The sequence below is a fragment of the Aplidium turbinatum genome, chromosome 12, assembly GCF_918807975.1.
Source record: "Aplidium turbinatum chromosome 12, kaAplTurb1.1, whole genome shotgun sequence".
Classification (NCBI taxonomy): Eukaryota; Metazoa; Chordata; class Ascidiacea; order Aplousobranchia; family Polyclinidae; genus Aplidium; species Aplidium turbinatum.
The window spans coordinates 4,572,629-4,598,788 of NC_137483.1; the positions used below are offsets into that span (position 1 = coordinate 4,572,629).

Sequence of the window (26,160 nt, forward strand, 5' to 3'; positions counted from 1 at the left end):
CGAAGCCCATCGCCGAAGACTAGTTTCGTAGATTACAGCAGCCAAACTTGGTTATATCAAAAACATTTTGTATTGTATTGTAGGACATAATACAGTCGACTATCATGCGATAACGCTTTACCATTCATTGGGGCTGTCTTCGGCAGTGCTGACATCTAGGTTTAAAAAAAATCTAGATAAAGCTACAAAAAAGACCAGAATAAACCAAATTGAAGCAGAAATAAACTAAAAGAATAAACCAACATAGCCTACAATAGGCTACTGATGACAAATCGCATCATGACACACAAATCGAAAACAAACCAAAAAAACACACCAAATCGAAAAAAAATAAACCAAACGGTTGCAAATAAACCAAATTTGGTTTTAAAAGGACTAAAATGGTAACACTGGTCTTCGGAACCCAGCATAATCTCCATCGTCGCGGAGGTACTTTCTGCGGATGAAAGAGACAATGCAGGATGACAACACGACTCTGTTCGACTTGCCTAGAACTTCTCCATCCAACAGCCACTCCAGCACGTGCCTATAGGCTAAGCGACCAGCCTGAATTGCCTGGGAGATATAACAGCTTCGTTTGGTAATAAATGGAACAATTACGCAACCAGCTCTTGAAAGGCTGTTGAACAGTAAACAAGCTCAAGTAAACTCACTCATTTACAACTTTCCATCGCCTCCTCTGGGCTTGCCATCTTTTTCCCAATTCTTCCTATCAACCCTGAAGAAGGTTTGTAGGACTGCTGGATTGACCATTGCATGGAAGTCGTCCAACACAGTGATGCAAGAGGTGCTCTCCGCCATGCCGTTAAGCACTCTTACACACTGCTCGATTTCGTGGCAGCAAACACATTCCTCCACACCCAACACAACAGAGAAAGAAGTTGCAAGAAACGAAGTTGCATAAGAAATGTTTTGTTTTAAAAGTTCGTACAGATATATTTGAACGAAAGACTTGAAGCTTACAAGAATGTCACATAACATTGGTTAAGACGTACCGTACCTCGCATGGGCCTATGACAGCTTTGGTCTGTCCTTTGAGTTTAACCAACAATTTCAATGGATAAGTCAACAGACCTGGCTTATTTTTTTCAAACTCAAGATTGCAAAGAGCCTATACTACCTGCCTTCACATAAAAAGCACGTGCAACAAGATCAAAGCAGCGAAAAAAAAACCTCCTTCCTCTAGGACAAACACAACTAAAGGACTTGCAAAAGCGATTGTCGCTTCGGTCTGACTCCAACTGACGTCATAATCCGCATGTTGCGCAATGCAATCCGCCATTGCAGGAACGTGGCCAAAAATACAAGCGCGTGGAAAATCATAGTTTTGATAATTTTTATTGAGATAAATATAGCCTTAAAAAGTAAGGGCGAGGTTGGTATTTATAGATTGAAACATGCTCTTTCAGATAAAGTGCGGTCAAAGTCATCGTGCAGTTGCACTTTAACAATTGATTATGAGCATTCATTGAATATCCATACCTGGTTGTAATAGTGCAATGCAGGTTGTCATAACAAAGTTTATTAAATTACTATATGTGCCAATTGTCATTTTACCATAAACAGAGATTATTTAAGATATATAGAAGCCCTTCTATTTTCAGACGTAATAAAAGCCTTCATATCCCCTTCTCTAGATATCCCTGGTTTTAACCCTTTTTCCTGTGACGTATTTTGGCCAGTTGACTTGCGGACGGGGGGGTCGGTTCGACACTATCTTTTTGAGCTCGTGTAACTCAAAAACTACGCAAGATAGATCAATCAAATTTTCACATGGTGTAGATAATTTATCTGACAACATAACAACGAAACTCTTTTGCAATTTGTTCAACAGCGCAACTTGAAAAATCAAATAATTTGATAGTTGGTCATATTTTTTTATTTGACTTGAAAAATTGCTTCGTAATTAACTTATAATTGAGTGTGACGGGTTAATTCCATTGTGTAGATTTTAATCCCTTACGCGGAGACGTCGTCCACGCTTCAATGAAATCGTAATTGGCGTCCGACTCGCGTTTGCCTGTTGTTTTGCCGGAGGCATTGTAAAAAAAATTTGCTTTGTTTCAACATTTGCATACAATGAGACAAAATCACCACAAAAAAACTATTTCAAGTTCTTTTTGAGCCACATGTTTATAGTCTACACTTTTTCAAACGTACTGTCATCACTTGATATTGGAACTAAATCAAGCAAATTTTTTTTCACATTCACACTGTCGAATTTGGTTATGCATGATCAAGAAACACTTTGTATTTCACAGCACATCTCAGGAAGCTATTTATTCGTTTTTACCATTAGTTCAACGTCTAAAGACGTTGAATCGATGTAAAAAGTGTCTGATTTGCTGTCTGGGTAGCGGTTGAATACAGAAAAGTAAGGTAGCCTATGGTGTCACGTAGTATTTGAACAACAACCTATCAAAAGGTAGTGACTTGCTTCGATAGGAGCTTGGTCCATTTTAGGCCATCATGCACTCCAAAAACAAAGAGCGTCTAAAACTCCTTACTGATAAACTATGTCACGATGCATTCCAAAGTGAAATGTTTCAATACTTACCAACAATGATCACTTTGAATGAAACAATTTTGCAAACAGTTGTGACAAAATGTAGTGATAATAATCGTTTAGTCAAATCGTGTTGGTAGGCTATAGAACAGGTCGTTTTCCAAATGGAACTCCCGTTCTGCGTGACAACTTCAAAGTCGTGGCATAATGATACGAAAAATAGAAAAAAAATCTTTTTCAGACCGAGTGCTATTGTCGTAAAAAAACAAAAAATCACAGAAGTGTTGACTTTTTCCTTGGGCAAAATTGAAGGTTATTGATATTTTAACAATGCACGTTTGTGTCAAAATGATTGAAGTGTTTTTTTTCATGTTGTTAACTAGATTTGCAAAATAACGTTTTCTACATTTTTTTTCTGATTTGTTGGACATGCATTTTGTGTCAAGTTATTTATTACGCATTAGAAGATTTCTTTCTGTTAAAATTTTGAAATAGCATTTTAGATGCAGTTTGCGGTTGATGGCGTTACTGCAAAAACCATCTTTTGTAATTGACACACATCCAAAAACAAAAGACGCATAAACTACTGCTGGCTGATAGATCACGTCACAATACATCATAATGATGTTTTTCCGAACCGAAGACCCAGAAAACCAATTTTGTCGTATATTAGATTAGACGTCTGCAGACGTTGAACCAATGACAAAAAGTGATTTGCAGATTTGAAACAAAGTGATTGCTGTTTCCAATGTGCAAAAATTTTGATAAAAAGTAATCAAGTTTTGGCCACAGCTTTTTGGTCCATTTAGGCTACTATGGTCAATCAGCTCACGTTGCAAATAACTTGTTTTGTGTAAAGTCTTGCTTGTGAAAAAATCGAAGTAAAAACGCAATAATGAAGTAAGCTATATTTACAAAGTATTATATTCTTGAATGAACCATAGTTTTAAAAAAATAGTTTGAACAGGTTTCATCTGATAGAAACTATAATTGATATCATCGCGAAGGATCAAATAGCTGCAAAAATCACTTCAAGCAATTCTTTGGGGTGATTTTCATTATGCAAACCAAGGTGAACCTCAATATACATATTTTTATGCCAAACGATAAAAATCGTTCTTTCTTTTTTTCAAGGACAAGGAAAACCATCCGTATAAAATATAATTCAATTCAACATTTTTCCCTTCTTTTGTCAAATATGTATTTTGTGTAACAATGCTTTAGAAAAATTGCTGAGTATGGTATAGCGTTTGAGATGCAGTCAGAGAATACAACTCTATGGTTGATGGCGTTATTACAAAAGCCAATCTTTTGTCACGGAAATGTATTCGAAAACAAAAAGGCACAAAAGCGCTGACTGATAGATTACGTTACGATACGTTACACAAACGAGGCATTGATTTCAGATTTTTTCAACCCAACAAACAACTTTGCTCCAAATGACACAAACGTCTAAATTTATGGAGAAAAAGATGTAGGCCTACACCGTTTTGTGAAAATAAGCTTTTGAAGACCAACATTTGAATGAAAAGTTTGAAATTATTGAGTTGGTCCCAATAGTGTTTCTGCTGACATATATCAAAACTTTTCAATCCTCGTATAAAAAAATAATTTTGTAATCTCTCAAGCAACTGCAAAATTACCATTTAGGTAAAGATTCAGTGATGATACAATATGTACAATGCTTGTCAAAGCACAATAATTTAGCTGCGCGTGTTTTTCCACAAAAGCCAAGCAGTTTAGATAGTCTGTGTCAAGTTCTTTTCAGTATCCATCAATCTCTCGTTTTCATAAAACATTTTCACAACGTTCATAAATATTCATGTGAATATAAGTGTACAGGTACATGGAAAAGTTTATTGGCGGGTCAAAAACGCACTCATTGCTTTCCGACAAGAAATCAAGAAACTTACCACATCAGTCTGTTTGTTTTATGAGATAAACAGAGTTTTGGTAAGAATTTTCCTACTGCTTCTTGTTGTAATTTAGAAACAAAATGTATTCGCCCTAGAAAACAACGTAAAATTACATTTTTTTCAGTATAGCTTATCGGATGCTCTCTGATAATTTCAAAGCAACTCAGATGTAATTAAAAGATTAATCAAAGCAACTCAAAACTCGAGTTTGCAAACAAAAGGCGGAATCATTACGGTTGAATGCTTTACAACAAAGCCAACTCATGAGATATCTGCGTTGCAGTTCCACGCACGGCGGCGCTCAGTAATCCTATTAATCCGTATAATTTGAAAACAAAAGGGCTAGCTAGTAGCTAGCTAAAATATCAGAGTATGTTATGAAAATCATGCCATATCTCTAAAACTATAGACAATAGCAACGTCATTTAAAGCGGAATAAATACTTGAATAATTTTTAGGAAAAGTCAAGAAATTTTAAAGCTGTGGATTGCGTAGTTCTTTAATGAGATTGCTTTGAAAAGTACCAAGTCCCCACCGACCGCCCCCACAGGAAATAGGGTTAAAGTATAAGTTAGCCCTAACGCCAATAAAAATGTGTACTTTTTGATAATGTTGTTTTGCAGAAGGATGTGAAACTTATCAACAGCAATTAAGATATTTGAGCCTTTTTAATACCACATTTTAAAAAGTAAATTTGGAAGATAAAATAATCATAAATAAATCCAATGTTTCTAAATAAATTTTATCAGTTACTTACCCGTGTGTAACCAGAACATAATAGTTCTCTGCGCTTGATAACAATGTTTTTTTCTTTACTTGGAATTATTTGTGTTATTATCTGGTGTATTGGAATAAATCTTATTTAGCTACCATTGTCTTCGTTGTTTGTAACGTTTTTGCATTTTAAATCTCCTTATGAAGTGTTGTTATTTTGTTGCAAAGTATCTACCGAGAAAGAAGAAAAGACAAACCCACTTTATGTGCCTTCCGTCCAGCCAGGTTTAGAAGACAATCCTTATGCTGCGGTTGAGAAAAAGAAAAAGCGAAAGAAAGTTTCTGGTATTTGCTTACAGTAATAGCATAAACTAAAGCGGTGAGAACGAAAAGTACTTAAGTCACATGCGAAAAAAACAACAACTCAGAACTGTTTAAGCAATCATACCATGAACCTTAAATACTCTGGCAAGGTATCTACACAAGAAAAGGTGCCATTGGAGACTTAGGTACCATGTTTAGGTTCAGATATGTTGAAAATGTGTTAAGTGTTCATGGCACAGATGCTTAAAGTGCTCGGAGTTGATTTTATTCAAACGTGACTTAAATACTTTTCGTTCTTTCCTTCTCAACATTGTTAGGATTTTGTGATACAATTAAGTTAATTCCGGAAATGCTCTAAATACAGTGTCCTTTAAAAGTAGTGAGTGTGATCATATACACATTTGCTGCATCACAGCAGTGGTACTCGGTTTATTCCAACTCGGTGGGAAAATTCAACATAAAAAAATTACTTTCTCTAAAATGTCTAAAATAGTTCCTGTAATTTTACATTTTGTCATTTAACTATCAGTGACAGATACGATCCAAACCTTTTTGACCCAAGCAATGATTTGTTGCTCTTATTTTGTCCACAATGAGCTGTTGATACTATTGAAAATACCATCTAAAGAGTATATTTTTGCAACAGTGCAGGCAAGAAATTAAAATTTTATATTTCAAAAGTTATTTAATAAAAAATGTATATGCTTCTTACTGATTTGCGTATGCGTATGCATTGTGTTTTGTTTTGAAAATTTTTTTTGTTTTTATCTGTTTAGTTGTATTTAAGTCCTATTGAATTTTCGTTTGGCTTTTACAAAAACATAAAGGACATAAATAATTATCTTGTACAGTGAAGAAATCAAACAAAAACGTTTCTACTGGTGGAGATTATGTGGAAGAAGCATATTCTGACGTCAACTTCAAACCAAAAGGTCAGAAAAAAATAGCATTTGTTTTCTCCTACAGCCGTTTACTAGCGGTACAGCTGAAAGCAGTATCGTATAAAATCAATCTACTTACAAGCTGGAGTACTTTGATACGGATGTTTGATTTTGCATCCGCTTCATATTGTACAGTACATTTGGCGCTAAACAAAGTAATTTTTCATGTAAGGTTTTGTGACTAAACGATTGCTTATGGAAAAAAAATACACACAATTTAAAAAAAAAATCAAACAGCCAGTAATTTGTGTGATTCGTGTTTCAGTTTCATTTTAGAATATAGTCATTTGCACTTATAAATAAGTTGAGCTTGTGCTTCTTACTTTGATTTAGCCGATATACAATGGTAGCAATATTTTAATTGGCCTTCACACACAAGTAACTACATTTTAATGATGTACATACCACAGGGCATGGACAAAAAGAAGCAAAGAGAGACTCGACATATGCGGAAGTTAAGAAGCCCAAAAAGAAAAAGAAACCACCACCTCCGCAACCCAGTCCGGATGAAGGAGGATGTATAAATATAATTTGCTTTATCATTATCGTCTTTTAACATTTTTATAACGTGTACTGATTGCAACACCAAGGAATGATTTAGATCTTTTGAATTTTCTTGGGTCACGTCATTTCATGCAGTATTGTGATACACATGTCCTCCCACTTAGAGTTTACGCGTTTCAGGATGTACATTTCAAAGACAGCAGGATGTGATCATAATGTTTTGTTACTTTAGTTTTGCTTATAACACGCACTGACGAATATAATATAATTTGCACTGACGAGTCAGTGAGAATGTTGATCACTTAAAGTGCCTCTGACAGGTAAATAAATTCGCTAAATTTATCTAAGATACCAAAAAGATGACACTAACAAACTTCCCTGACCAGCAAATCGTAAAAAATATCAACAAGCTACTAAGTTACACGCTTGCAAACTTTGGTTGACATCGGCGAATCTGGCAATCATTCAATTGCGAAAATAAAAACGGCAACAACGCTGTGACGTCACAGTAAGTGGGAAGGATACATTCTTTCTCTGTGATGACTTGGTAAAGTATGGTACGGCTACTGCAAAACGTGAATGTGTGGGGCTCTGTTGGTCTAAAGCATGTGCAAATTAAGAATTAATGATGTGAAAAAGTGAACTTATTATTACTATCAGGTTTCGATCAAATAGGTTGAGTTTACGTTTCTCAAACAGCATTTCAATTCAATTGAAATCGCAGTTTCATAGGGCTACAATTTTCATACTTTTTTATTTGTCCTAATCTGGCTATAGCCATTTGCAGTGTAACAACAGTATCTCAGAAACAGTACCTAGCTTTAATTTATGGTTGAGGCAATGCCTACAAATTGCTGTTTATGTGACATTGTCAGTGACAAAGACCGTGTGCTTTCTTTTCCCACTTTCCCACAAAACAAGGTAGGCTAGTGAGAAGAAAATGATCAAAGTTTTCTTCAAGTGTTCGAAAGTGGGATGGGCCATACAAAACTAGTCGTATATGTTCACTTCACTGAAGATGATTTTGTTAATACCACTAAAGTAAAAATGCCTACAGGCATGTGTTGGAGTGTATACTACAAGGTGATGCTCTCGGAAGCAACAATCGGATTGTGATGCCGTCATGCATTGTTTGGCGAATCCGAAACAATTTTCCAGATCCAGATGGCCATTACGCAGGATTTCAATGGCCAACTGAAGGCACATTATGAGAGAGAGAGAGAACTTTTATTTATTTTTGAATAGTGATGATGAATTAAATATGAATGATGATTCGTACGATTTCTTCATTTTTCACTTAAAGTATATTTAAAGTTTTGTAGGAACGTATCCAGTACAGTTTTATTAAACTGCAAAAAACAACAAATCTTCGAAAAAAGCAACCGCTTGTACCAACTCCGACCAAACTGTGATCCACCAATTACATCTAGGAAGCGTGTGTTTCATCCGTTGCTAACGACGTCCACTTAGGATGACGTAATCCCATCAAAGTCGTCCTAGAGCAGTGAAATATGGAGTTTCGCCTGTGGTGGCGCTGCGGAGCAGTCGTTTGATTAAATTACGCCCTAACCAGTCGAGCTACGAGGTTAAGATTAAAAAGTTCGCTAAGTGTAATTCTGCGCTAGGAAATGCTTTAAAAAGTTACTATACTTGGATCCAACCTGTCAGGGGCACTTTAAACTGAATTAAGCAAATGGCTTTTAGAAACTGCTTTCCAGCACATGTTCAAGTGTATAAACTGCATTGATTAAACTGCTACGTTGAATCAACGCACATATTCTGAATATCAACAGAATGTTAACTATAAAATCAAGTAACAAGAATATACAGGAATGGTACTATGAAAATTGTACTACAGCAACAGGAGGTTAGATGGTCTTGAATCTTTGTTTTCGGACTAACAAAGCCTTTGATATGTTATTCCATTCCTATTGGTTTCGCATACTTGTAGAGGCTTTTGACGCTGAATATACAAAATGACGCAGATTATACAAATAATAACAAGAACATACACCTTTTTTTTTCAGATCCAAATGCACAAAGTGGAGTGGTGCTGCATGGAGTTTCTGATCAGGTGAGCTCGCCGTTGTTGTAAACAAAACAAATAACTTTTGACGACAGCTGCATAAAAGCCTCTGGTGAGAAGAAAAACTGGAATTAAGTATTTGTCGTTTTCCGAAAGTTATATTTTGTTCCCTTGCTAGTTTCGATTTATTTGTCGTCACTTACAAGCAATGTATAGTTTTTTCTCTATTTCCATTCAGATGTATAATTTTAAAGAAACATGTTCTAATTGTGCATTGTACTTGAATATCCGAAAGATTTAATTACGATTTGTGTTGAAAATTTCGCAAAAATTACTAAGTTAACAATGATTCTTCTTCACCATTCAATTTGAATTTAATATTGCCTATGTGTTCACAATTTCGGTAAAAAATTATTATTTAATTAAATTAAGTTAAAATGTTTGATTTGATTAAATTAATTAACTAGTTAAATTAAATAATTAAGTTAAAGTTTACATTACATAACTTCCTTTTTTTCCAGTAACCGCGGTGAAGTAATTTTTTTAAAAAGTTATTTTGTCAGTTTAATAATACCCAATAGTTAACAAAGTTTTTATTTCTATTAGATTGAATAGTCTGGACCTCCACTTTATTGAAACAACTACAAAAGAAATCTCATTGCTGCAAAGAAAATGAAGAAAAGTTTTTGAGTTTGACCTTTGCTTTAATCAATCTATAGTTTGGTGTTGTTAGACTTAAGTTTTACTACAATATAACATTTCAAATTAATACCATTTGCTCATCCAGCAATATAGAATTGTGCAATATTTTTTATTGCATTTCGGTGAACCTTCAAACTTTGAAGTAAGTATTTTATTAGGCCAGACTTCTTCATGAAGTCATGATTTAATTTGCATCATATTTTAAGATTTTGCCTTTCTGTCGTCTTCTAATACTGTGGAGTATTGATGTTATATCACAATGATGTCACAAAGACTGAAATTTGACGCTGTTGTCTTTGTATTATAATAATCCAGAACAATCTGAACAGTGTCTGAAAGTATTACACGAACTTTATATTGGTTCAGTTTTTATAGTTGTTTGCTACTTTATCTTACTGTAGTAGTGTCGTTTGGAAATGTTTCAGTAACTACTAAGTTTCGTTTGCTGAAACTGTTATCTCTTTGTGCAAAAGCGATTAGATTATTGTATTTAACAAAGCGCTTTGCTTGGTGTATATTTAGTTTAACCTGTTGTTGTCACTGTTCAATTTGCACGAGCTTCATAAAGATTTGTTTTAGCTTTACTGTTTTATCGCTAGAAGTCAAAAGAAGCTTTCTGTTCAAAGGCTTTTTAAAGGCTGGTTAGCTATAATGGCTGACTTGGTTTAATCATTGGCTTAAGCGCAAGAATTTTTTGTCAAGGTTTACCGCAAGAAGGTTGACAACATGAGCTTTAAAATCAAACAAATAACGTGACATGTATTTTCTTTCAGAAGATCATATGTCACCAGCAGTGCTGTAAACACACACAGGCATATTTTGGTTCCACAAACCTGTTTAGATGATGTCATATTTGCTCTGCATTGGTCAAGAAAATGATCTATGTTTTTATTTTTATTGCCTACTTATTGATGCGCAAGAGGTTCTTTGTAGCTTTCTGTTGACAAAACAACATTGTATCACAGACGTTGTTAAGATGTGTTTATTAATTGTTTAAAATCGCTGACAAATGCTTGCATTTTAATTTTCTTGAAATTGTAGTATGTTGTTCGTGTAAATAATTTCTTATTATACACTTTAAAGTAAATGTAACAAAATTTAAGTAGATCTAAAAGATTAATAATTTAATGGAGTTTTTGCCGCGGTTAAGTGAAGGCAAAGCATTACCTACCATTTACTCAAACCTATTAACTTGGTCTCGGTTTCTTTTATGTGCCAGTACATATACAACTTCAAGTAGCCTAATGAAAATGATATACTTTTTTGTAATAACAATAGTAATGCAATTCTTGCTGTTGATGATTTAAAAAAGTAACCTCTCTACACAATAATTATTTAGGCTACTAGCCCTTTAATTTTTTACCTTGATGGAATCGAAATCGACTGATATCTTTGCCAGCACTTAAACTTTAGTTGATTACTTTGTTGCCGTTTACATTTGTACTAATTAGCCTAGCTCTTTTACGTAGCGTGTATGATAATCAGATTTTGTTGATCATGTGTGGCAATAGCTGAATGACAAAAATCCCGAAACCACTACTGTAAAGCATAAAATCATTCAGCTACACAATTATTCATAACCTTTGTAGTATTAGGGCTGTGGAGTCGGAGTCGGAAGCTTTTGGCGTGTCCAGAGTCGGAGTCGTTAAAGCGAAGTAGCCATTTAAACAGGACAATTCCCTGCAAAACCCGATGGCACCGCCAACCAATGAATCAGAACGAATCAGAACTTGTTTAAGTGACTACCGTCCTTTTAGCATTCAGCCAGAGAGATGATCCTACTTTGAACTTTGTTTGGTAATTACAGAAGAAACAGAGCTATATTGTGAATGAGAATCGAAAACAGATCATAGAAATGACTACCACTGCTTCAACCCTCTACGGTAAGCTGTGGACGTTGGAACTTTGACTTAAATTAATTTATATCAGAATTTTTTGCGTTTTTCTCTGTTTTCCCTGTAACTTCTGATTGGTGCGATGTTTCACTGGTTTTCAAAACATTGTATGTTTAAGTGCCTACCTTAAAACAATGCCTGACATCAACTACGACATGATGCAAAAACGATGAACAACAAAATTTTGTTTGCAATTTTTTTCATAATACTGTATCTCGTTCTCCGTATTGCGCTCTAAAAGTTTACTAAAAATAGAAGTGTTTGGTCATGTCAGTTTTGGTAACAGTCGCCGTTTTAATTTCGATCACAAGTAAGTGAAATTTAAGTATTAAAGTAAATGTATCATTATGAAGGTGTTGTCGGCGCCCATGAAAAAAATTAACTTGGTCCGATCGCATCAAACGCTTATGATTGTTTCTGTAATGGTTTTGTAAAAAAACACCACAGTTCAAAGTCTAATTCATTTTGGGTAAATTTACCGTAACCAGGACTAAATATCGAGCTTTTATATCAAATAATTTATGTTCTTGCGTTTAACAGTTCTAAAGGAAGCGTAAGTCAACTTTTAGTCTTGGTTCAATTTTTTCTTGCCATATATTTCCAACGAAAATTAATAAACTCCGTTTTCTCAAAATTTAAGCTGTTAAAGATCAATTTTAGGAAGTTTTAGACGCTAAAATCGCCTTGATGATAAAATATATAGCTATCTACATATGCGCAAAATTAAAAAATATTAAACAATTTTTGTTGTTTAAAGTTAAAGTCTCTAAATGTTGTTGCAGGCGACGCAAAGGGAAGTAAAACAATTTGCCTTTTTCAGGCGGCGGTTTTTTTTAAAAATACCTCAGGAAAGTTTTAGAAAAGCAAAACCTTTTCTTCTAATAATGCCATTTTAGTCCTAGAAATACCTTTCCGTTTAACAGTTTTAATAAAAAAAAGTTTGAGAAACTCCCAAATAAATTTAAAATTTCAATTGGCCTCATAATGAATTACAAGGCTAAAAAATGATCATAGGATAATGGTAATACTAACCATAACAGTCTAACTTATTTCAAGAATTTCTTTTTACAATATTTTCATTTTATTTGGTGTAATTTTGGTTGTATTGTAATGTAGGCTACCTTATAAAAAATATGGTCACAAGATCTGTATAAAAAGAACGACAAGATTTGTATGATTGGTATAATCAATTTTGACATTCGTTTCATATTATTTGTTGAAATGTTTGTCATTGAACACCATTAAAGTTAAATACATACCTATAGTTCTAAACGTCCAACTCATTTTGATGTTATTGTCTAGTACATGGCCTTTTTGGAGGTACGAAAAAATAGAAACACAAAATTGGCATGCCTTTACAACAAACCTTGTAATGAAAAGAATTACTACCCCAGTATTAACAACTATTAATAAAAGCAATTGAAAGATAGGAAAAGTTGAGCAACATTAACCATAACATAAAGAAAAAAAAAATTATCCAAATATTAAAGCGGTTTTCGACAAGCTGGCAACTTCTATGAAATTTTGGCCTAAAAATGACCAAATACGACAAAGAATTTGTTGTACAGTATGTACTGTATTTGATCATTTTTAGACAAAAATTCATAGTGCAGGCCCTTAGAGGAATCTTTAGGCTAAATGGGTTACACGTTGTTTTTTTGCATATTTTTGCAGTTGATCAACCCAACTTTGATTTTAGTGGGTGCCGCAACTAAATTCCTACCATACGTAATTTGATGTTAAAAAAATTCGTGTACGACAAGTTTTTTCAAGTTACAAGATAGAGTTTAGAAAGTCAAAAGCATTTCTTGAATGATCAGTGTGTTTTGTGTTGTTTTATTATCTTTATCCTGCATTGCGGGAAAGCGGACTTGAGCGCTATGCATCGGTGTACGCCTTCCGACGTACACCTGACCCACGCTGCAGCAGACTGCAATGTATGTTTCCGGTAGTCTACTCTACTTATGACTTAAATTTGGTACAACCCATTACTCGAAATCGATCACTGGGTAGAGGCAATTATCGTAAAATTTCTTGCCCAGAGAAACAACAGCAAGTGCGGGTGGCTGGAGTCGAACATGCAGGCTCTCGACTGCGAGCCCAACGCGCTAACAACTCGGCCACTGCTGCCGATTGGAGATGAAACGTCAATGTGGATTGAAGATGAAACATCAGAGAGGATTGGATATTTTGTGGTCGAATTGCATGTTTCGTACTCGCATGAACAAAGACTTGTGCATTTTATGGATTTTTTCTTACAGGAACATTGAGAGCCACAAGTAGACTGACAAAACGGAACAAGCTGATTTGCATCATTATGTTTCCAACCCCAAGCTAAAGGAGAAGGTAGTTGCTGAACATTTAGGCTACGAGGCTTGATTTCCGTATTTCAGCTTGATGTATCGCTCTGCGTGTATGTTGCATCAGAGCAGCTGACGTTGGTGGCAGCTTTTCAATAGTGCAACCATTGGTAAACATCATATAACGGCATTCGTCTACATCCGTGATAGTAGGACCATTGCCATAAAAAGCTATGACATAATTTTGTATGTCATTTATAGAACTAGGTGAGCTTGAGGAATTCAGAGAGTTAAATAAGCCACACATTGCGGTAAGATTAAGCATCCAACAATCCCAAGCCTTTTTTTCCAAAGACGAAACAGTATCACAGATTGTGATAGCATAAGACAAAGGTGAAGAAGCGCAAATCATCGGAGATTGAGGTAAAGATGAAACAATATCATGGATTGGAATAAAGCGATTTTTTTTCTCCAACTTCAAATTCAACCCATAGTTTACAGATTTCTAACTTGTCAAAACACGAAATTGCAATAATTACCACATCAGTATCTATTGTTTTGACTATGGCATCGGATTTTCCATGTTTCACATGGAGAAACATACGGGTGTCTGCCTCTTCGTGATCACATGGGGAAAGCTCAGACATGTCCAATGTTTGATTGTTAAGAGCTGTATCTAACGATGTTACAACAATCGTAAACAAGTTTGGATCGACTGAAGTTATCACAGCTTGTTGATCCAGTTGATATAACGCAGTTTTGTTGCTGTCATTTCCCAAAAACTCAGACCAGTTGAGAGGAAGACGAGTATTACTTGTGACAGCCACGTAACATCCAGACCCTGTTTCTTGCAGAAGATAAGCCTCAAATAGCTACTGCCATCACAGAACATGCCAGCAGTGTGATGTCAGCCGATTATGAAGTAGTGAAAGAATCTGCCTCGAAAACCGATCACTACGTCCTTGATGGAGGGTTCTTGTTGCATCGAGTGCCATTGAAACTGGAGACAGTTATGGGTCTATTGCACAGTCGTATGCAGATTTTACCATTCGTCATTATCGCTTAGCAACGGTGGTCTTTGATGGATATGGTGGTCCGTCTATCAAAGACAATACCCATCAAAGACGCGGCATGAACGTCAACCCGGTTGTTCACTTTACTGTAGACACCAAGTTCATTGGAAAGAAGGAGCAGTTCTTGCCTCGAGTTTCCAACAAGGAAGGATTAATTTCTGCTCAACTGAGGAATAGAAGCTGCAATGTGATGAACGCTCCAGGTGATGCAGATGTTGACATCGTCAAGACGGCAGATGGGCAGCCCTCATCGACATAGTAGCCTACGACTTTAATTCGTGAAGACACGGACCTTTTAATATTGATACTACGCTATGCTGACACTGACCCAGACATTAAAGACCTCTACTTCCGCTCCGAAAAGGCTGACGCAACCAAGATACACGACATCAACAAACTTAAAGCAATCATCGGACCAGACATAATTATGCTTACAGCTCCTCTTCATTCATGCATTCACCGGTTGTGATTCAACGTCAAAGATATTTGGTATCGGGAAGAAGACGCTTTCAAGAAACTAGTGAAAAGTCAACCAATAATCAAAGAATGTGCAAATTGCTTTATTCTCCCAAATCAGACTGACCACATCATTAAGGATCTTGGAAACAAAGCTATGACCGTTATGTTTGGCAACGATGGCAGTAGTAACCTAGAAACACAGCGATACAATACATTGGTCAAGAAAATTAAAACAGCCAAATTAGTGGGGTTCCCAGGCACTCAGTCATTTCAACTTGATGCAAAAGTTTCGTTTTCAGTACCAGTTTGAATGTAAGGTCTTATAAAACAATTTTGGTTCGAGTGTCAAGCTGTCAGATAAAAAAATACAAAATGGCCGCCAAAATTCAAGATGGTGGCTAATTTCCCGATTTTTTCACATTGTGCTTGGTAACTTTTGTTCTATTGAACCTAGAGTGGTCGTTGTGGTCTCTAAACGTAGGTTTGTATGTATGAGTAATTCGATAAAAATAAAATAAACATGATTGGAGCACTGAGTGGTGATTTAGGTCTCTATGTCAATGTTACGTTCACTGTTCGCACCCTTATTATATCATTGTTTTTTAGTTTCGAAATCGGAAGTCGATGTCTAAGTAACTCCGACTCATAGCAAGGAAAACAAATTATTTCCTTTGTTTCTAGCATTTAAAGAGAATGTCCCCACTGATTGATAACCCCTGTGGATAATTTGTGCCTTAAAGAGACTTTTTTAGGCAACCGACCTTAACTGACTGACGACGAGCTACGTAATGCCCATATTGTGTTGTTATTTGTGAACGTCGCTTCGTTTGGTCGTTTATTTGTGAGTCAGCAAAATCTTACAATTTGTCGACTCTGTGTTTCTTGACGTTGAACCAACGTAGTTAGAAGTTTGCGCCGGCAAAGACAGCTTGTACCTTTTGAGCATCGATTCTCCATAAAGGTGTTTTGGATCACGACACTGCATTCAGGTTTGATGGCTCATTTCCCAATGGTTGCGAAGAATCATCTGTTCCACAACATATGAAGTATTTTTTCTGTCAACTTAATTCTCGAAGAACCCAAATCATTTCCAGTACAAGAGACTTCTAGGAAGATTCTCTCTGTGAGTCAGTTGGCTTTGTTAAATATGACTTCTCTTTCTGCGAACTTGAATTGTGAGCCTCCACTTGCAGTGTTTCTGACCCTGAAATTGCATTCCCAAACAAGAACCAGGAAGCTGGTACAACTGCTACACAGCTATGCTCTGAGCGTGTCATATAAGAAAGTCCTCAGCATTGAATCTAGATTTGCACAGGCGATTGCAGATCATGCAAGGAACAACTCTGATATAGTTTGTCCAACAAACTTACGTCAGGGCATTTTCACGGTAGCAGCTCTGGATAACTTGGATCACAATCCCACATCACGCACTGCAAGCTCATCATTTCATGGAACTGATATTTTAATATTTTAATTTCCTTCGTCACAGACGCCTGGATTGAACCAAGAATATCTACAAATCAATTCACAGAAAACAGGAACCCGCAACAGTGAACCCATTCTGCCTCGTTCGTATGCGTGTACCACCACCAGTGGGCCAAAATCTTGTCAACCAACCTCCGAGAAAATATTCGCAACTAGTGATAACGAGTTCATTCGATGAGGAGAAACATCACGAACAGGCATGGATGGCTGCAGTAAATAACATCCTATTGATGGATGTTAAATAACATCATGTTGTATTTCCAGACGTTTAATATAAAATAAACAATAATAATTGTAGCGATAGCCAACCAAGTGAGAAAACCATTTACCTCTTGTTACTTACTGATTCAGTGTATAAAATCAACGCAATATATAGTAAGAAAGAAACGCAAAACAATCAACTAAGGAACGTGGTACAGAACGCTCAATTGATTACACGCGCAGTGCGGTGGTAATCAATTCCAACGTCTGTACCAGAAAACGCTGAACGGTGATTATGTAGTGACGCTGGTCACGAGTTACATATATTCAACGTAGATGACGACTATAACACCTCCCCGATAATTTTTATACACAAACATAAAAAATGAACAAGACACCGAATTAACAATAAAACTCAAAGTCCGAAACGAGCCGGAGGTCTGCGGCGACGGCTCGACCTTCGTGGGTTGTGTGGCCCGAATTCCGGTACAGTCGGTGTGTCGTCCGAATTCGTTCGGGCTGAGGTGGAGACAGCGGAAGAGTCGATTGTTGGTGCAGGAGTATCTCCCGGCTCCTGGTCCTCCGATGATGCATAGCGAGGTTGCAGTTGGTCCATATGGCGCCTCCACGTCGGACCATGTGGCAGCAGACGTACCAGGAAGATTCGGCTACCCTGTCGCTTGATCACCTCGGCTGGAACCCAACGAGGATCCTGGCTCCGTCGTGGAGTGAATGATAGCGCGTAACAGGGATCTCCCGGTTTGAAATGTCGTTTGGTACCTTCGGAGGCGTCGGTGTTGTGAGGGTTTTGTCGGGGTACCACTTGAGACGGTGTAGGGAGAAGCGTGTCGATCTTGGTTCGAATCTGACGATTGTTGAGTAATTGGCTTGGAGAGTAGCCACTCGGAGTGGGCGTGCGTCGATATTGCTGTAGGAATTCCAAGACGGCCTGCTTCGGGGGTAGGGAAGATTTGCGAAGTGCTTGCTTGAACGTACGTACGAGGCGCTCCGCCGCTCCATTAGTTTCCGGATGGTAAGGTGCACCCGTGATGTGTACCATACCCCTCTCCTTACAGAAAGTTTGAAATTCTGTGGATTTAAAAGTAGTAGCATTATCGGTAACTATAGTATGGGGATAGCCGAAATGAGCAAAATCTTCTTCTAGCAGGTTGATAGTAGCTGTTGAAGATAAAGAAGTAGTAGCATGAATACATGGGTATTTAGAAAAAGCATCAATGCTGAGTAACCAATGGTAACCCATGAATTCTACCGCATGATCTATGTGCAAGCGACTCCACGGTGCTTCTGGAACCGTCCATGATTGGACCTGGGTTTTAGATTGCGGTTGATATTCGCCACAGGTACTGCACTTGTGACAAAGTTCCGCTATGTCTCGGTCAATGTTTGGCCAGTAGACGGACGTTCTTGCCAACTGCTTCATTCTCTCAATGCCGAAATGTCCTTCATGAAGCAATTGAAGGACGGAAGGACGAAGTTTGGACGGGATGACCACTCTGGAACCGTAAAGTAGACATCCGTAACAAGTAGAAAGAGAGTCTGCGTACTTACGAAACGGTTCGACCGGGTCTTGTGGAGAAGACTTGGCCGGCCATCCTTCATGAATGAAACGCATTACCGTGGAAATGGTAGGATCTTTAGAAGATTCTTTACGCAGTGAGGCAGCATTTGGGGTCTGGACCTGTAAATCCAAAGCATCGATAGCGCAGACGATATCAATGTCATCCGCACTTTCCTCTTCATCGAAGACTTTATCCCCTCCTGCTGGTAAGCGACTCAAAGCATCAGCGTTTTGATGATCCTTCGTCTTCCTGTACTCAATAGTGTATGTAAATTGCGACAAAAAGAGTGCCCAACGAGCCAAACGATTTGCTGCCAAAGAAGGTGTCGATTTAGTCGGGCCAAAAAGACTAAGCAATGGTTTATGATCTGTGACCAAAATGAAGGATCTACCAAAAAGATATTGATAGAATTTCTTTAGCGCAAAAATTATCGACAAAGCCTCTTTCTGAATTTGACTATAGTTTCTCTGCGAAGCTGTTAATATCTTTGAAACGTTTGCTATAGGCCGTTCTGTGCCATCTGGGTAACGGTGAAACAAAGTAGCACCGATGCCCACACTAGAAGCATCACATGCGATACCTACCGGAAGTGACGCATTGAAATGTGTAAGAACCTCATCAGTAGATAGATGATGCTTCAGCTGAGCAAAAGAGTTTTCCTCTTGTTTTCCCCATCTCCAAGGAATGTCCTTTTTCGTGAGATGGTATAGTGGTTCTGCTACAGTAGAAGCGTTCAACGGTAGAAACTTCGAATAAAATTGTAAGGAACCTAAAAACGAACGAAGAGAAGATACGTCAGTGGGGGCAGACATCTCCAGTACGGCGTTTACCTTGGGACCTTTGGAGATGCCCTGCCTGGACAAAATGTGTCCGAGATACTCTACCTGAGGTTGTGCAAACTTACACTTGTCTTTCCTACACCTCAGGCCTTTTGAGTGAAGTCGATCGAGGAGCCGTCTAAGATTCTGGAGATGCTCCTCAGCAGTAGTGCCACTGACAAGAATGTCGTCTAGGTAGACTGCGACCCCTGGAAGGTCGGCTGTAAGGTCGTCCATGATCTTCTGAAAATAACCTGGAGCAGAAGATATGCCAAAAGGTAAAACATTTTGTAAAAGTACGCCACGGTGAGTGCTTAATGCGAGTCGTTTTCGACTGTCAGGACCAAGTCGAATCTGATTGTAGGCATCAGCCAAGTCTATCTTGCTGAAACCATACCCACCACCCAACTTTTGCATTAAGTCTTCTGGTAAGGGTAACGGGTGACGATGGGTCTCCAGGGAAGGGTTCACCGTGACTGAATAATCGCCACATATGCGTAACTTGGCCTTCGCTTTTGAAGTGTTTGAAGGCTTACGGACTGGAACAACCGGTGTGCCCCAATCGCAAAACTGAACTGGTGTCCATACACCACGTGCAATTCCCGAATCATAGGCTTGCGCTAAGTCCTCCTTTAACGCGAAAGGTACAGGCCTAGGTTTGAGAAAAACAGGTTTAACATCAGACTTAAAATCTATGTCTAGTTCATAATCTCGTAAGCACCCGAGTTCAGGCTTAAAAACATCTTTGAACTCGTCACATAAAAGGGAGCATGCTTTCTCCAGACTCTTATCAGGCTTGTCGTATGACTGGATACTCTGTAAGGTAGAACAGTTAGACAGAAGGAATTTATCGATAGAAATTCCTAAAGACGAGATTGCATCACGACCTAGCAAGTTTAGTCCTTTGACTGTCGTGACTACAAAAGAAAAATTATCTGACCTTCCCGTGGAAGGACAAGTTACCTGGGCCGTGAAAGAACCCGTGATTGGTACTAGATGCTTGGTAGCAGATTGGAACTGCGACACTGGTGCTTGCAATTGAGGTGCGCCTACCCGAGTCCAGACGTCGCTGGAAAGGAAATTTCCATTTGTAGCAGTGTCCAGTTCTAAGTGTGTGGTTACCGAATTAATGGAGATCGGTACTTCCAACTTTGAATTTCGAGGTTTTCTGCAAGAACTAGAAAGCATGTTAATTTCCTTAATACAATTTACCTTAGAAGGTTTGAACTGTCTAGCTTTCTTTCGACAAACACTCTGTAAGTGTCCCGTAATATTGCAGAAATGGCAAGTGGCTTTCTTAAACCTACAGTCATTGGCGTTGTGGTTGGAATTACCACAGCGATAGCATTCTTTATTTTTAGAAGAAAAGAAAGTACCTGTAAGTTGCCTAGTTTTTGGAGGTTTGCTGATGGTCCTTACTTTCGCAACTGGTGCTGGTGGAGTGCCGTAAACAGTTTCTTTGGCCACCTTGGCTGCCTCTTCGGTTTCTGATGCAACCTCCACCGCACGTTTGAAAGTAAGTTCATCAGCTCTGATTTTGAATAACGCCTTAAGCACCGCCTCGTTACCTATTGAACAAATAAAACGAGTACGTAAAGCTTCGTCCAATGGATTTGAAATGGACGAGAAGTCACAGGTGGCAGCTGCCTGGCGTATGCGGATGGCTAGTTCTTGAGCTGTTTCACCGGGCTTGCGCTTCATTTCGCTCCAGAAACGGAATCGCTCCCTCACGATGAAGCGTTTTGGGTCGAATTGTTGAGCCATGTAATTTGTAATTTCCGTCATGGTGAGATCGTTGACTTCTTTTGGGTTTGTTTCCTGCGCAGCCAAATTTGTTAACATTTTGTAGATTGTAGGTGATTGATTGGTGAGAAAAACCTGCGGCATTTTGTCTTGTGCGACTGAATGTGCTGCTACAAAGGTGTTAAACCTCTTCCAATAGTCTGCCCACAGTTCAGTGGTGGCATCGAACGTTACGAACTTAGGTAAAGATACCTGTTGTTGTATTGTTGTTGGTTGTGGTCTTGAAGTTTGGGCTCGTATTTCTCGTAGTTGTTCAAGGTGGCGCTTTTCTTGGTTGGCAATTTGATCTTGATGACGTTGTTCTTGTTCTTGGTGACGTTGTACTTGTTCTTGGTGACGTTGTACTTGTTCTTGGTGACGTTCTTCTTGCCTGGCAATTTGCTCCTTCGTCTGGCGTTCTTGGTTGGCAATTTGTTGTTGCAGGACTTCGATCAGTTTCTCCATGTTTCTAAAATCCTGTAGAAATTCTGTAAAGAATCCTGCCGGCGACGCCAGTTAAATGTCTGTTGTATTTCCAGACGTTTAATATAAAATAAACAATAATAATTGTAGCGATAGCCAACCAAGTAAGAAAACCATTTACCTCTTGTTACTTACTGATTCAGTGTATAAAATCAACGCAATATATAGTAAGAAAGAAACGCAAAACAATCAACTAAGGAACGTGGTACAGAACGCTCAATTGATTACACGCGCAGTGCGGTGGTAATCAATTCCAACGTCTGTACCAGAAAACGCTGAACGGTGATTATGTAGTGACGCTGGTCACGAGTTACATATATTCAACGTAGATGACGACTATAACAGATTGCGATGCAGAAATGCACACTCCAGCGATGTGGTCTTCCTACCACGCTTCTCGATCAGATTCTGTTGGACAACCGGAAAAATGCATTAAAGCCCTCTTGCCCCTTTTCCACGAAAAAGTCGCCACTCCAGAAATGATTCGACATGGAATGGAACTGGTGAAAAAAACAACTGAGCACCTCAACCCATACCAAGTCCCTGTGTTGGTAGTGGATCAACCATTCTATGACATTGCCAAAAAAATGCAGTTGACCTTCCCTGACATTTTTGGGGAAGAAAAGGTTGTGATTGTGCTAGGTGGGCTCCACATTGAGATGGCTTTGTGGAGCACCATGGGAGATCTTCTGCGTGGATCTGGATGGCCGGAAACCCTGAGAAAATCTGGGCTAGTGAAGACAGAAGCAGCAGCCACAGCTTTTCTGAAAGCATCCAATGCAACGAAAACAAGATATGCCCATCAAGTTACTGTTGTGGTACTTAACAGCCTTCTAAAACGAGCATACGAAGACAGTGGAACCGAGATGGCTCTTGAGGATTGGGTCATTGTAGCTTCCCAACAGAGTCCAACGTTCAAATTCTGGCTACTCATACACAAGTACCGACAGATCATATTCATGTTCATCCGGGCACATCGGGAGAGGAAGTTAGAACTCATGGTTAATACCTTGCAGAAACTTGCGCCTCTGTTCTTTGCTCTGGACCACCACAATTACGCAAGGTGGATTCCAATCTTTATCCGAGACCTGGAAGGTCTTCCACTTAGCATCCAGGAAGAGTTTAATATGGGACACTGGACAATAACTTAAAGCAATCACCGTTTCTCATCCTTACCTATCAATCAAGCACACGAGCAAGCCAACAAAAGGGTGAAAGGAGTTGGTGGCATTATTGGTCTCACTGAGAATCGTGACATATTGGAACGCTGGATATTGACTGGCCCAGAAATCAGCCGTGTCATTGAGGAGTTCAGTGGTGTAAATGCTCACGACGATGACGAAGAAGAAATCCCTCATCATGAAGAAGGATGTGCATCTCAGCACCGATTTCTACGCCATGTTTAAGACCTGATGGAGGTGTTGCTGAGCAGTGGGAATCCTTTTGAGGAGTTCAGTGGAGACATGGTTACATTAGATGACAAGATGTGTGAGTCGGTGGTTGCTGCTGTATCTGTCCATAAAGTCAAGTCTTTGAGACAAGAACAGTACAATAACTTCAGACAGAATGTGTTTGACTCCAATGACACACCTTTTACAGCGCCGATCAAGCGCAACAACTTAGTGTTCTTCCATGAGAAGAACACACAAAAAAGTCAGCAATTAAGCTGAAAATGCAGCACTTTAAATGTCACGCAGAGCTTTTTGGGCAAGCTTTTCTTGTATTAGACAGCCGCGGGGGGAACTTGGAGAAGTTTTTTCAGCATGAATCTTCCCTATACCCACCTGCGTTGTCTTTTGAAGAGTCCCTCAACTTTTGTACCAAGTCATATTTGCTGGTATATATCACGGAAGCCAGTGCAAGTAGCGCAATTTCTGTCGACGAGGAGTTACTTGCGCCAGATGATTACGACTTCATTATTATTGACAGTGGAGTACTAATACACTCTCTTCCTGGTACAACGGTCCAAGGCAAGACATTTGATTCATACTTCGACAAGGTATTTTGCCCAAGAGTTCACCATGACTTGAACCGATCGACAAGAGTAGACATTGTCTGGGACCAGTATCGTGCACTGACGATCAAAGGAAGCACAAGGGAAAAACGAGGAACAAGCATCCGACAGCGCGTATCTGGTACTGCCAAAATCCCAGGAAATTGGCCGAAGTTTCTAGCGAATGTTGATAACAAGAAGGAACTGTTCACATTCCTGTCGAAGATATCAGAAGAAGAGTTCCCAACTGACAAGAATGTCTACATCACTGCAGGTGATCAAGTCCACCATGTGGGAAAGGTCCACCAATGAATCAATGCAACCATGAGGAAGCTGACACGCGTGTCTTAGTAGCCTACATCTCCTCCACGCCCTCAATCTTCGTCAATTGGGATGGTGTAAACTGGAGACACAGATGTTGTCGTAATCCTTCTGAGTAACTTTCATCACATAAAGGCTCTGAACCCGGGAGCAGAAATTTGGATCTCATTCAAAGCGGGAAAGAGAACGAAAATGATCTCCCTTAATACTATTGCCATAAACCTAGGCACGACAATATGCAAAGCCATGGCCCTTTTCCATGCAATCACTGGATCAGACAGCACTTCTTCCTTCAAGTTCAAGGGTAAGCGATCCTGCTGCACGTTGATGCACGAAGTTCCATCCCTTATGGAGCAATTTGCAACTATTGCCGACACTCCATTCCAAACATCCCAAAGGTTGAAGGAAGTGGCAAAAAGCTTTGTCTGTAGACTGTAGCCTACTCAAATGAGGAGAATGATGTTGGCCTTCTCCGAATGAAGTTGTTCTCACAGACAACTAGGGACGTGGAGAGAATTCCCCTAACTAGTGATGCTTTGGATCAACATCTTAAAAGAAGTGTCTTCCAAGCAAGCATCTGGGCAACAGCCTACATGTCCATGATGCCTGTCATCAAACCGATTGACCATGAGTGGACGGAAGAGGACGGCAAGCTGCTTCCCATTTGGACCACGCTTCCCCTCGCCAAGGATGTGTTCCATCTAGATGTGAAGTGCACTTGCACAGTTACCTGCCCTCGGTGCAAATGCGTAAAGACTAAGTTAAAATGCACACGCCAGTGCAAGTGCACATGCAAGAAATAGCTGGACTACACATTCACAATAATTTTCAATATTGACATGTACAGTATATAAAATATACAATTATTTCAATATATGAGCCTTCGTTAATTTGTTAGCCATTTTCTTATTGAATGTATTGCTTCGAAGAGCTTTTTCGAGCAATTTTGCAAGTCTTTTGTTATGATTGAGTTTGCTTTATGACCCCAAACCAGGGATTGGCAACCTTTTGAACGCAGCCTGCCAGTTTGCGAATTATGTGGCTATGTGCTAATGTTAATGACTTATTCGCGTGCTAAACATCTTTTTGGTGCGGACAGTTTTGCCTTAACTGCCCTAAACTATACGAGCTGAATCTGTATTGATGTACAAATTTTGCATTCTTGCGTGCCTTTGACTAACTGTCTGGTCTGCTCTGCATTGCTTCGCTATTTCGCAGTCATTCGTACTTCTAACGCAGAACTAACAAGATTGTTACACATTTATTTGGAAGTTAACTCAACATAAGCAAACATATTGCTCCAATCGTGTTTATTTTATTTTAACTGAATTACTCATACATGCAAACCTAGGTTTCGAGACCAAAATCAGCATTCTAGGTTCAATTGTAGGCTATAAAAGTTACGAGGCATAATGTGAAAAAATCTGGAAATTGGCAGCCATCTTGGATTTTGGCGGCCATTTTTTTTTTTCATCTGACAGCTTGACACTCGAACCAGAAATGTTCCATAGGCCCTTAGCTTCAATTTGGTAGTAAGAACAAAACTTTTGCATCAAGTTGAAATGAAATTGAAAAAAAGCATTGGCAGGGAACCCCACTAAATCCTTTGTTCACCCTGAACGTTTGCCACCTACATCATCCTTTACCAAATTCCACTGCCTCAGAGTTTACTACCAGATTATGGTCAGGATGGGTAGGCTACTGACGATGGTATGGATGCTCTAGACTGGGGATGGAAAGTAGACAATAATCAGATGGTTCCAATCATGACGGACATGAAAGCTGCCCCGGACGCGAATTTTTTTTTTCCACGAGATTTTTGTCTCATTTACATATTTTGGTAAAAGTTTGTATTAAATCCGTGTGAATGCAACATTTTCTCATTGGCACGGTTGGTTCAGTGGTTTCATCCTCTGCCTACTGATCGGGAGAACGGGGGTTCGACGCCCGTCGTAGTCACACTTTTTTTTTCTTTAAATTAATTTTTGCGGTGCACAAGAGCTTTTCAAAAAAAGTAGGGTTAGGGAAAGCTTATATTTTATTATCATTGCAGAATTTCATTGGCAAATAGTTATTTCGCAATCTGAATCAACCAATCTCTCAAAACACTTTCGGAAAATCTTACTTTTAGAGTGAC

At 38.6% G+C, this 26,160-nt stretch overlaps 2 protein-coding genes across 2 annotated transcripts in view; one reads left to right on the forward strand and one right to left on the reverse strand.

Moving 5' to 3' along the window:
- Positions 1-13,283, forward strand: part of LOC145781369 (uncharacterized) — a 116,760-nt gene extending 103,477 nt beyond the window's left edge. Inside the window, exons 18-22 of the mRNA XM_082593154.1 lie at positions 5,365-5,481; positions 6,312-6,392; positions 6,812-6,919; positions 8,933-8,979; positions 9,538-13,283. Of these exons, the coding sequence (XP_082449280.1) occupies positions 5,365-5,481; positions 6,312-6,392; positions 6,812-6,919; positions 8,933-8,979; positions 9,538-9,546 (362 nt within the window). The 3' untranslated portion in view covers positions 9,547-13,283. The remainder of the gene's footprint in view (positions 1-5,364; positions 5,482-6,311; positions 6,393-6,811; positions 6,920-8,932; positions 8,980-9,537) is intronic.
- A 3,459-nt stretch (positions 13,284-16,742) lies between these two features.
- LOC145781319 (uncharacterized) lies at positions 16,743-21,691 on the reverse strand. The gene is made up of 4 exons (XM_082593096.1): positions 21,440-21,691; positions 20,408-21,262; positions 16,978-17,052; positions 16,743-16,853 (listed from the first exon to the last, which is right to left on the reverse strand). The coding sequence occupies exons 1-4, from the start codon at positions 21,689-21,691 to the stop codon at positions 16,743-16,745; spliced, it is 1,293 nt and encodes a 430-aa protein (XP_082449222.1).
- Positions 21,692-26,160: the final 4,469 nt, after the last annotated feature.

What these genes read in the sequence shown, in the direction of transcription:
- LOC145781319 (XM_082593096.1), bottom strand. Translation starts at nt 21,691, where the DNA reads ATGGAGAAACTGATCGAAGTCCTGCAACAACAAATTGCCAACCAAGAA. An exon ending in CGGGTTCTTTCACGGCCCAG is followed by an intron (nt 17,053 to 20,407) that starts GTAACTTGTCCT and finishes TATTTACTGCAG; the next exon opens with CCATCCATGCCTGTTCGTGA. An exon ending in TTGCGAATATTTTCTCGGAG is followed by an intron (nt 16,854 to 16,977) that starts GTTGGTTGACAA and finishes GGTTCAATCCAG; the next exon opens with GCGTCTGTGACGAAGGAAAT.